Source organism: Eulemur rufifrons, chromosome 20 (assembly GCF_041146395.1).
Source record: "Eulemur rufifrons isolate Redbay chromosome 20, OSU_ERuf_1, whole genome shotgun sequence".
Classification (NCBI taxonomy): Eukaryota; Metazoa; Chordata; class Mammalia; order Primates; family Lemuridae; genus Eulemur; species Eulemur rufifrons.
In genome coordinates this window covers 1,453,933-1,466,087 of record NC_091002.1, presented here as the reverse complement: position 1 = coordinate 1,466,087, position 12,155 = coordinate 1,453,933, and the positions used below count along the sequence as shown (strand labels likewise).

At 42.1% G+C, this 12,155-nt stretch overlaps 1 protein-coding gene across 1 annotated transcript; it reads left to right on the top strand.

The window, feature by feature from the left end:
* Positions 1-1,755: 1,755 nt before the first annotated feature.
* TMEM128 (transmembrane protein 128) lies at positions 1,756-11,916 on the top strand. Its single transcript, XM_069496077.1, has 5 exons — positions 1,756-1,852; positions 3,685-3,826; positions 7,510-7,668; positions 9,930-10,036; positions 11,293-11,916. Exons 1-4 carry the CDS (start codon positions 1,756-1,758, stop codon positions 10,027-10,029), a joined length of 498 nt encoding a protein of 165 aa, XP_069352178.1. The 3' UTR covers positions 10,030-10,036; positions 11,293-11,916.
* Positions 11,917-12,155: the final 239 nt, after the last annotated feature.

The window sequence follows — 12,155 nt, the reverse complement described above, 5'->3', positions numbered from 1 at the left end:
CCAAATAAATACAAAGGCCCTGAAACCACCAAAGGGGAAACCTGATCCAACCTGAACATACTACACATGGAAACCCCGGAATTGCTGCAATGCTCTTGGGACTATTCAGTTACAAGGAGACCCTGCACTGACCCATTTTTGAGGACACAATCAACAGAAGACTGTATTTGCTGAGACAAACTCACTTCCTGTTCATACGGCTTCTTACCCGGTATGAGAGAGAAGGAGGGAGGGCAAAGAGCCCAGTTGGCTTCGAAGAAATGAATCTCAGTTCTTTGGGAGTCTGTAAAGAAAAAGGAAAAAAAAAAAAACAGGAAAAAGGAGGCATTGTTTATAGAAAAGCTATATGATCCACCCAGCTGTTAAATTCTTTGCTCCAAAGGGGGTAGAAAGGCTGAAGAAATGGCAGAAATAAATCAGTAGAAACTTGACACTGTTCTTGAATGCTTTTTTACATTCCTTTTACAAATACCCATGACATATAGAAGATTTTAAAGAGTGTCTACTAATTCAAATTTTACTTCCTGTGTGGTTTTCTGGGCTACACTGCCCTCCATTCAACCCACCAGAAACTATTCTCCCTGTTTCCCCAGACACCCCAGCAGAATAAACTGTACTTTATCAGGTACTCCCGTAGCCCCATGTACGGTGTTTCTATTACGGTACCGTGTTGAAGCCGCCCTCTCCACTAGATTCTTACCTAGCTCTGTCCTCATTTTACTGCATGTAGCAGCTCAGAAAATGTTTCTTGGCTGAATTAATGAAACGCTTCCGTACACCTAAAAAAACTGCACTGTCTTGTATTATGGTCTGTGGTCATCTTGGGACTAGAAGCGCCTAAAGTGCAACACCACTGTCTAGTATGGTGCTTAACAGTTCCCAGCAAATAGTAGGTGCTCAATAAACGTTTGAGTGGGTAAGCACAACATCTGTCAGCACGTGTCTAGGTAGGGAAGAGGTGGGAAAGTAATAAACAGGATTATTGATGGAAGAAAAGCTGTGAAGTAGCGACACATGGTTTATGAGCGTGAGCGGTGGGCAACGGCAGTTTGCGAGGAAAGTAATTTAGTTCTCATGGTCCAGGCTGGGGCAGTCTTTCATAAGTGGCAAGAAGGGGGCTCACATGAACCACATGCGGATGCTCCTCACTTAACCTCACAACAAATCTCGACACAGGTATAATCGCTGCTATGCAGAAGAGGAAACGCCCGACCGGTTTATTTCCACGCCCAAGGGCCCCCAAACAGTCAGTGACCCGCCCCGGTGTCCTGTCCAGAGGTCCTTTTCTCCTCCTGGGGCTGCCAACCCTTCTGAGTCTGGCTGGACGACTCTTGAAAAGCGGGAGTAGCAACGAAGCTGGAGGCTGAGAGCCGAAGGCTGGATGTAGAGTATTTCTTATGCTTTGGCACGGGGAGCCTGGGAAGGCTCTGGAAGCTGAGCAGTTCAGGGCCGCGCATCCCTGCCCTGCACGCATGCAGCGGCAGCAGTAATCCTGGGCCTGCTGGGCTTCCGTAGCTCGGAATAAACTTGGGAAACTTTCGACCGCGAAAGTTCAGTATTTTAAAATTTAAACCACGCTTGCGGATTCGAGTGCGGAATCTACAGCGCCAACTCCACCCTAGCTCCTGGCCTACAAAAACCGCGAACGCAACTGTAGTCTCCACCCCCGCCGCCAGGAGACCCCGCCCCCGGAGCCGACGCCGGAAGCGCCGTGGGTTGGACGTCACTTCCGTCGCGTTTCGGGGCGGTGTCGAGATGGACGCTTCACGGGCCCGGGAGCAGCTCCGGAGGCGATTCCTGCTCCCGCCGGACGCCGAGTGCCCCCTGGATGGCGAGGGCGACGCCAGGCCGGGTGAGGCGCTCTCCCGGGTGTACTCCGAGCTGCGCCGTGGCCCCCGGAGGCGAGGCGCCCGGAAACGGCTGCCCTCACGGGCCTCCCGCAGCCCCAGCCCAGTCCGGAGGAACCGAGTTTTCGTTGTTCAAGTCTTACCGAGTAGTTGTGCAAGTCGGACATTTAATGTCATGAAAGATCCTTAGAGATCTTGTAGTTCTGCGCATCTTCATCTCAGCTGCGCTTCGGGATTCCTTGGAGAGCTGGTTTAAACACTAATTTGGAAATGTCCATTAAAATTAAATATATTGACTGGGTCCAATGTTTAAGAATTTGGCCAGGCGCGATGGCTCACGCCTGTAATCCTTGCACTTTGGGAGGCCGAGGCGGGAGGATCGCTTGAGGCTGGGAGTTGGAGACCAGCCTGAGCAACAGCCAGACCTCCTCTCTACAAAAAAAAAAAAAAGAAAAGAAAAGAAAAATTAGCTGGGCGTGTTGGTGCACACCTGTAGTCCCATCTACTCCCAAGGCTGAGGCTGGAGGATCGCTTCAACCCAGGAGTTCCAGGTTGCAGTGAGCTTTGATGAGGCCACTATATTCCAGCCTGGGTGACAGTGAGACCCTGTCTCAAAAAAAAAACAAAAAACAAAAAAAAAAAAACGGAAAAACCCGTAATTTTACCACAGTACACAAAGACGTGTGCATAGTGTTTCACCTCAGGATTGTCTGTAATAGCGAATGACTGGAAATATCTAATTGCCTGTCAGCAGAAAACTGGTTAAATAAACTTGGCTATATCTATATACGACAACCCGGACAGACTTTTAGGTACCAGTAGGGATGATTGCCAAAGGGAGGCTCGGGACAATGTATGGTATGCCAGCATTTGAGTACATAAGCATAACCTGTGTGGTATGTGTTCACCTGTGGATGCTTACAATATGGAAGAATTCCGTAGAAATTGAAAGTGGTGGTTGCTTCTGGACATTGAAACTGGGGTTAAAGATGGAAGGGAGATATTTTAGATCTTCTGATTCTGAATGTTGTAAACAAAATAAACAAACACAAATAAATCAACAAAATGAACACAAATCATCAGGGCATGCTGATTTACAAATTTTGAGGATATCTGCCAGAATCTACATTATGAACAAGCTTAGCTCCCCAGGGTTTCTGGTGGTCATCTAAAGGCCCAGAACCCCGGATGTAGACCAGTGGTTCTCGCATGAACTTAGCATGTCAGAATCACCTGGAGAACTTGTTAGAAACCACCCATCTCACCCAACCCCTGTCCACCTGCTCTCTCAGGTTGGGTCCCAGATGGAAGAAATAACTTGTCTGTCACCTGTCTAGACAGTGCTGTGCTGGGAGTAGAGCTCTAGAGTGCCCTTTCCACTTTTGAGCTGCCTCAAAAGGTTATGTTTGTTTAAAATAACTAACCTATTTAGTTATAAAAAATGTTCGTGAAAGAGCACAAGTCCATTTCATGCTCTAACGTTTGCCTTTGGCATTTTTATTAATTAACAGGGCTAATTATTTTCCTAGAAGACATATGAAACAATATTAAAATTCCTACACTTACAGGTGGCATAATCATTTCTGAAAGACTAAGAAAATGTAAATTTGATTTCACAATTCATTTAGAGGCAATAAGTTGACTATATTGAACATTTTATAGTGGGCATCTACTATTTCTGTAAACATAAACCTATCTTGGTGGTTTTACAGAAGGATTTGGTGCTATAAAGGGAGAGACTCACTCTAGGAAATGATTTTATTTGGCTTAAAACAAGTGTAATTTTTCCTCACAAAATTATGGTAACTAAATACGTTGAAATCTCACTTCTTCGCAGAAACCTCTACAGCTGTTGAGAAAAAGCAGAAAGCTCTTCCAAGACTTAATATCCATTCTGGATTCTGGATTTTGGCATCTATTGCTGTGACCTATTATGTTGATTTCTTTAAAATCCTTAAAGAAAACTTTCACACTAGTAGGTAAGAAAACTTTATTGCTTTATAAGTTAAACTCTTATTTTTCATTTTATGTTCTGTCAGTTGAATTCTTCAAACCCTTAGTAAGCACCTACTCTCTGCCAGCACCTCCCATGTTGGAGGTGCTGGTGATTCACAGATGAATGAAAGACATTGGTCAAAGGGTACAAATTTTCAGTTACAAGATGAATAGGGATGGGCATGGTGTCTCATGCCTATAATCCCAGCACTTTGGGAAGCAAAGGTGGGAGGATCATTTGATGCCAGGAGTTTGAGACCAGCCTGAGCAACATTAGCGAGACCCTGTGTCCACAAAATTTTTTTAAAAATTAACTGGGCATGGTAGTACACACCTGCAGTTCTAGCTATTTGGGAGGCTGAAGCAGGAGGATTGCTTAAGCCCAGAAGTTTGAGGCTGCTGTGACCTGTGATCATGCCACTGCACTCCAGCCTGGGTGACAGAGTGAGACCCTGTCTCTTTAAAAAAAAAAAAAAAAAAAAAAAGATGAATAAGTCTTGGTGAATCTAATATACATCATGGTGACTATAGCTAATAATGCTGTATTGTACACTTGAAATTTGCTAAGAGAGTATATCTTAAGTGTCTTTGATACACATACACACACAAACTCACATGCACAAAACCAGTGGTATCTATGTGAGCTGATGGATGTGTTAATTGATTGTGATAGTCATTTCATAATGTAGACTTATATGAAGTCATCGCATTGTACACCTTGAATATATACAATTTTAACTTGTCAATTATACGTCAGTCAAGTCGGAAAAAACAAGACAAGAGTGTGTGTGCTCTGGGAATGCACAGCAGAGTGGATGAGAACTGAAAATTTCACCGTGCCTTTTCAGCAGAGATGTGTCGTAGGATGAGGAAGGTAGTGAATTTAAGAAGGACTCGATCTATTTGGAACACAGTGGAGGGAGGAAGACTGACCGAGGTCTTTTTGAAGACGAAGTGCAGAGGACTGGGGAGGGAGTGGGATTGGTGGCCGGTGGCCCATGAGAATCGGGCCCCAGGGTTTGTTTCAGAGAGTAGTTACAGTACGCATGGTGACTACAGGGTGTGACTGAATTAGATGAGGTAAAAGTCACCGGGGGAGGAGTCAGAGCTTTGTGGCCAGGCCGATGTAAAATAGTTCCTCATTCACAGGGACTGAGATGTCTTCAGTGTGATCTCTGGAGTTGACCTGGAAAAGGTTGTGAATCCTGTCCCTGTGTCCTCACTGCACGTTGGACAATCATGTGGAGACCCCCAGAAAATTGACAAAAGGAGGGATGTTGGTGAGCGTCAGAGCTGGCGTGGAGAGGACTGGTTTGCTTGGGGTCAAGAGTAGTAATTTGGAAGTGCCAGAGGGGGTAGCAAGAGGCAGATGGGACTGTGGTCCTGTGGTGTCATGGCAAGACACACAGTTTCTCCTCGAGGCCTTTGGGAGGAGCAGTGACTTCTGGTGGGGGGATACTGAGGCACTGGAGCGAGCGAGCAGTCAGGGCAAAGTAGGCCGAGGGTGTTTATTTAAACGGTCGAGGGTAGAAAGCTTGCCCTCTCCTTTCTGATTTCTATAAGTAGGGACTGTCCCTAAACACTCCCGTCTTCTGCCCTTTCGTCTCACTCACTCCTCCCCTGGGAGGTGGTGTGATTTATCTGAGTGTGAGATGAAGCACTGGACGTACGTAGCTCAGCGCCTTCTCCCTTTGGGAGTGAGCTGCCCGTAGCAAGCACAGATTCTGGTCTGCTTTGCTGTGCTGTCATTTTTTGGGGCAGCTCCAACAGGAGAAGGTCTCTAGGTGTCACTGTGACCTGGAACCCAGTGGCTAAGTCTGTCTGTTTCTGGGTTTCAGTGTTAGGAAGCACTCTGTCACCACTTCCCACAGCTGTGTCAGTAATAGAGCTGACATTTGCTCTTCATCAGTGTGACTCCTTCGTTTCTCTCAGGCGGGCTGGGAAGAGAGGGGATGGGTCCTTCACACAGACAGCTTCACCGTCTGCTTTTCCCTCATTCATCAAGTATTTTGTGAGAGCCTGAGATGTGTTTGGCTGTGGGTGCCAGTGATAAGTAGGTACATTTCCAGCCTTCCGACAGCTCCTTCTAGACCGCAGCAGACCAGCTACCAGGCCTTGCCGTGCGTGCTCTGTAAGCAAAGGCGCAGGCTGTTACGAGAGAACCCAGGAGGGGTACCTAGTCCAGTTCAGCCTCAGGAGTGGAGACGTTTTTGTGGTTTAAGAAGACGCAGGAGAACTTCTCTATTTGTGTCCTATACTAGGTATTCTCAGTAGTTTAAAGAAATGGCAGGGTAAGAAATGATCTCCTGTATAAGATGTTTGGGGCGGCTGCGGTAGGAAGTGGAGTGCCCAGGACCACACAGCTGTCATGCGGCAGAGACGAAGTGCAGGGATACTAGGGAAGGAGTGGGAATATTGGCTGGTGGCCCATGAGAATGGGGCCCCAGGGAGAAGGGGTACAGAGGGAAATGCAATTACAGTCACAGGTGCTGGGGCTAGGGCTGTGGGGGGTGGGAAGGAAGTAGAATCATAGGCCTATCCTCAAAAAAGTGTCGTCTTAGAGGAAAAAAACATAATTGCATACTCAAAGGCCAATTTGTATTCTTGGTGAGGGACTCATTAAGTGGGGGGTAGTTTGAGCAGCTGTGGAACGAGAAGGGTGCACAGAAGGAAATGCAGGCTTTCTGCTTTTTGAAAACAGCTTATTTTTCTGGTACCTGAGTAATTTGTTTTTTCTCTGCTTTAGCCTCAGTTCAGAAGCTTGAGGCATTAGGATTCTTTCAATCTGTGCAAGGCTGGAGGAGGACGCCTCAAGCGCACCAAGTCGGAGAGGAACAAAAAGGCATTGTCCTTTGGGGGAGGGTAGGAGACATTCTGAAAATGGGAAGATTTCATTTAGATATCTTTCATGAGAGAGAATTTGAATTAACTATCTTCCAAATTGATTTTCAGTATTCCAAGAAATTCTGCTTAACTTGGAGAAGTTAATGGTACCTGATGAGAATGTTCTTTATTACTCTCACACTCAGAAACAACCAGAAAGCTGCTATCTTTCCTGTATTTTTAAAGAAAATGCATAGCTGTAGCCAGGGTTCTTTCTTTGTTTTTTTTGGACAGAGTCTCACTTTGTTGCCTGGGCTGGAGTGCAGTGGTATCAGCCTAGCTCACAGCAACCTCCAACTCCTGGGCTCAAGCAATCCTTCTGCCTCAGTCTCCCAAGTAGCTGGGACAATAGGCGCGAGTCACCACGCCCAGCTAATTTTTCTATTTTTAGTAGAGACGGGGTCTTGCTGTTGCTCAGGCTGGTCTTGAACCCCTGAGCTCAAGCCATCCTCCCACCTCGGCCTTATAGAGTGCTAGGATTACAGGCATGAGCCCCTGCGCCCAGCCCAGGGTTCTTTCTTGGTTAACTGGTTTGTGAAAGTATTATTCAAAGTCTTACTCTTTAATCGTTTGATGAGCTGTGTGTCATCTTTTCTCACCCCCATCTCCCATAGATAGAGGCTTTCTGCAAGCTGTTACTGTAATTGCATTTCCTTCTGTACCCCTTCTTCAGTTGATATTCTTCTTAGAAGTTGATGTTTAAGCTGTTAATGAAATGTTTAAGATATCTGCTGATTTGCTAAGGGTTTTATAAGTAACCTCTATGTTATTTTCATCTCCACAGTTGGTTTCTCTTTGGAAGTGCCTTGTTGCTTGTCAGTTTACTGATTGCATTTTACTGCATAGTGTATCTGGAATGGTATCGTGGGATTGGGGAATATGATGTCAAGTATCCAATGTTGATACCCATTACAACTGCTACGTTTATTGCAGCAGGAATTTGGTAAGTTAACTTTGAAATGACTAATAGGAATGAAAAACACATTTTCTTTTTTTATCAAGTAATGATGTACATGGTCCAAAATCTGAAAGAGAAAAAAGGTGTAACAGGAAAAAGAGTCTCATAGTCATTCCTATTCTCTGGTTCACTTTTTATTATCATCTCTTTATTTATGTACCTAGTTATTTAAAGCACAAATGTTGACATTGTATACATATTGTGCATTTTGCTTTTTAAATCTTTCCAGTGTGATGTACCATACATATAGAAAGGTAGAAGAAAACTAAAATGTACAGCTGAATGAATTCTCACAAAATGAGCATTGATGTACACTGCACCCAGGTCAAGAAAGACAACCAGGCCAGTACCCTGGTGACCCCTTCATACCCCTTCCGTCACTACACCTTCCTGCCTGCCACAGGGAGATACTGTCCTGACCTTTATGGTAATTACTTGCTTTTGTGTCCCTTAAATACACTATTTTTTTAACTTTATAGAAATGGATTCATATAGTGTGTATTCTTTTGCATTTGGTTGCTATGTGCAACATGATGTATGATTCATCCATATTGTTGCCCGTAACAGTTATTTGATTTCATTGTTATTTAGCATTCCATTGTGTAACTGAATCCCAGTTTATCTGTTCCACTGTTGATTGTGTTTGGGTTGTTTCCAATTTGAGGTTATCATTAACATGAAGGTTGCTATTAAGAACATTCTTGTACATGGTCTGTTGTAGTACATGTGTACACGTTTCTGTTGGATATTTGTATATATATGTGTGTGTGGGTATGTATATGTATACACACACACACACACACACACACGAGTTGAAATTGTTGGGTTGTAGGGTGTATGTATCTCCAACTAAAGTAAATAGTGCCAAACTAATTTCCAGAGTGGTTGTTCATCTTTTTTTTTCCTTTTCTTTTTCAATGGAACCTATATTTAGAATTCTTTCAAAATGGTACATAGAGATGTTTCTCATTATTTTAAACAGTTACATAAATTTCACAACATGGACATACCAACAAGTTCCCTGTTGTTGGAATTAGTTATTTTTATACTCAATGCCACAATGAATATCTTTCTGCATAATTTAATAGGTACACAATGAAAAAACCAGTTTTTTCTATTTATAAAAGTAATATTGCTCACTAAAGAAAAATCTGTAAATTACAGAAAAATACAAAGGAAACATGTTCGATGATCCTGTCAATCAGAAAAAACTACTCTTCACATACTGTGTTTATTAGCTTTTCAGTTTTTTCTTTATTTAAGTTAATTAAATGTTGACTTTGGAAATATAACACACCTGTGTACATATTCAGTTTAAATGTATGCTTTCTGTGACTTATTTTCTGTAGTTGAAGTTCAAGGATATTTGACATTGTGATGTGGTTTTTGTTAATCCTTCAGTGAAGTGAGTATACAGATGTGTTATTTTACTTTTTCCCATAAGGCTAAGATCACCCCAGAAATGTTAATTTTTTAGACCAGTAGGATTATAGGTATTTAAAATTCATACTTGTCAAAATATTATATATTAAAACCAATAACTATCTGAAAAACTTAGTTAATTAATTGACTATAGTCTGTGTGCTTAGGGGCCAGGTGAGAAAGACAGAGACAGTGTCTCCCTCCTTGTCACTTACACTAGAACTTGGAGGAAACTAAGAGCAGCTGACAGATAAGGAAACTGAGGCTGACAGAAGTAAAAGTTAACATACTAAATCATCCCTCTTCTGTGCTTACAACTTCAGTCATTAAAAATCATTTGCACTTAGAAAGTGTTTTATTTTTTACTTTAGTGACAGGAATAATTTATTTCTCAATGAAAGATTTAATAGCTTATAAACAATTACTTTTTTCATTCTGTTTTTAAGAGAAATACTTTTGTCTTTTTTTACCATGATAGTTTAGTATGTGAGATCATAAAAGCAGGTATAGCCATTTAAATTCATATTTTATTACAGACAGTAACTTTAAGAGACTTAAGCTTCTATTAAGCTGTGTCAGCTTCCACTAGAAAACCTTTAGTGATTCCAGTTCCAAGTACTTTTTAAAGAAATTGTGACAGTTCCATGAGTATATCCAGACTGTTTCTTTCCAACTGGCTAAATCACACATGTGAGAAATACACTGTATATGGAAAGTTGCTGCTTGGATGAATTTCCCCAAATTGAGTTCTTTAAATCTAGATTCTAGAATATTTGATATATTACAGTTATAGTTGTCAACTGTTTGTTTTTTGTTCTTTTCAGCTTCAACATTGCTTTATGGCATGTGTGGTCATTTTTCACTCCATTGCTGTTGTTTACCCAATTTATGGGGGTTGTAATGTTTATCTCACTCCTTGGATGATCTGAAGGTAAGAGATCAGGAATGGTATTTCTCATAGTGAACTTTTTGGAAAATATCTTTCATGATGATTTTCAGTGGACACAGCTGTAACAGGTGACTTGTAAATTATTTTAGTCATGTTTATACCAGAGTTCATCCATTGCGCTCTGAGATAAAAGGGACTGAGACCTCTGTCTTTTGTAAAATTTACTGACTACTTGCTAGAGATGGCAACCTGCCTTTCAAAGACCTCATAAAGACAGGATTTGTACCTTCCAGCATGGTTAAAATCACACATTAGACCATTTTGTATTGAAGTCAGCATCCATCAGTTTATATCCAGTGACTCTTGGCTAGATTTTTCTTAAGGAATGGGAACACAGGAAGGATGGGCAATTTTACCTAATTGGGGGAAAAAAATCTGCCATCTTCTAACTGTCCTGGCTACCTCATAACAATTTGATGGATGACACATCAACTTTTTTTTGGTATTATTTATAGAATTTCTGCCTCCCCACAGACCACCCCCGCCTTGGGCCTGCTGCCGTTACGCAAGTGTGTATTGAGAATACTCACTCTGTGTACTTAGGGGCAAGATGAAAAAGAGAAAGGTAGTCCCTCCCTTCATGTCACTTACATCAGAACTTGGAGGAAATTGACTTTATACAGCAGTTTACAGATATGGAAACTGAGGCCCGGAGAAGTTAAAGTTAATACACTAAACTATTAGGAAATTAATGAAAACTGACATTTCAGCTGACAAACAGCATGTGTTCCCTGTGGGGTTTTAAAGGACAGTCACTATAACCGTGTAAAGAAGAAATGGACATAATCTCGTTGTTGCCAGTCTGAGAAGAGTTGCTGGCAGCTCTGTGCCCATGCTGATGCCTGCAGTGCCCTTCCTGCACCGCGCTGCCTGGGGCCACCGGGCTCTCAGTGGACGCTCTGTCCCTGTGAGCATGTGTCGCCACCAGCAGCTCTGAGCATTTTCTCATCTGACCCTCTCACCCACTCCTCCCCTTCTGATGTTGTTAAATCTCTTTTGGCTGTTCAGTTTTGCATTTTTACAGATGTTTGAGAGCTTTTGACTTACTGCTGACATGAATTTATAATTGGCAGTAGACAGCCAGATGGTGGTGTAGGTCACAGATGGATTGAACTGTGCTTTTTAATGTTAAATTCAGTAGCTTAAGATAGAATGTTTTACTTGAGACATAAGTGCTGTTTTTCTTTCAGATTTAAGGACACATAATTTTTTTCTTTTTTTTCTTTTTTTTTTTTTAGAGATGGTACACTTGCTGTGTTGCCCAGGCTGGCCTTGAACTCGTTCCTCAGCCTCCCGAATAGCTGGGACCACAGGCGCGTGCCAGTGTGCCTAGCTGGACGTGTAAATTTAAAGTGAATGATTAAACATCTGCCTGGCCGAAAGCATCACAGATAGATAATGGAAAAGCTGCAATGCATTTTTACACCTAGGAAGTGAGGGGTTTCCTGGGAAAAAATGTGACTTTGTAGATCTGTTGTTGAAATCAGAATAAATTATAATTCATTTGGATATTCTTAAACTCAAATGATTATTGAAGTTTTCAGAAGTCTGTGTTACATAGAAATAACTATTTTGCGACATTAATCTGTTTGACTCTTTGGGGAAGGTAGTGGTTTCCTTATAGATAATGCACTCCCAATATGCTAAATAAATTGTTCACTCTTCCATATAAGCGGTAGCAGTTCATTGTTTCGGATGACTGAATATGTGGAAAGGAATTATGTTGTGACATGCCTTTAACCCAGCTTCAGTAATTACTATGTATCTCATTTGTATAGCAGTCCTGTTGGGTGAGCGGACCAAATGAAAGTATTTTATGTTTTCCCATCACTTTATATTTTATCATCAGGTAAATTATTGATTTTTTTTAGCATTGTCTAACATCAACTTTTAATCATTTTTATGTGTGCATAATTTTTTCTGTACCATTTAAATAAAATATTTTTATAACTTTCTTGTGGGTTTTGTTCATACAAACTTTGGAATAGCTTCCGTTTGTAGCTGTTAGCACTTTGAGTTAACTATAGAAATAATAAGGGCTACTCTGCTCTTCCGAGACCTCGTAACGACAGTATTTCCACTTTCAAATGCAAACACGTTC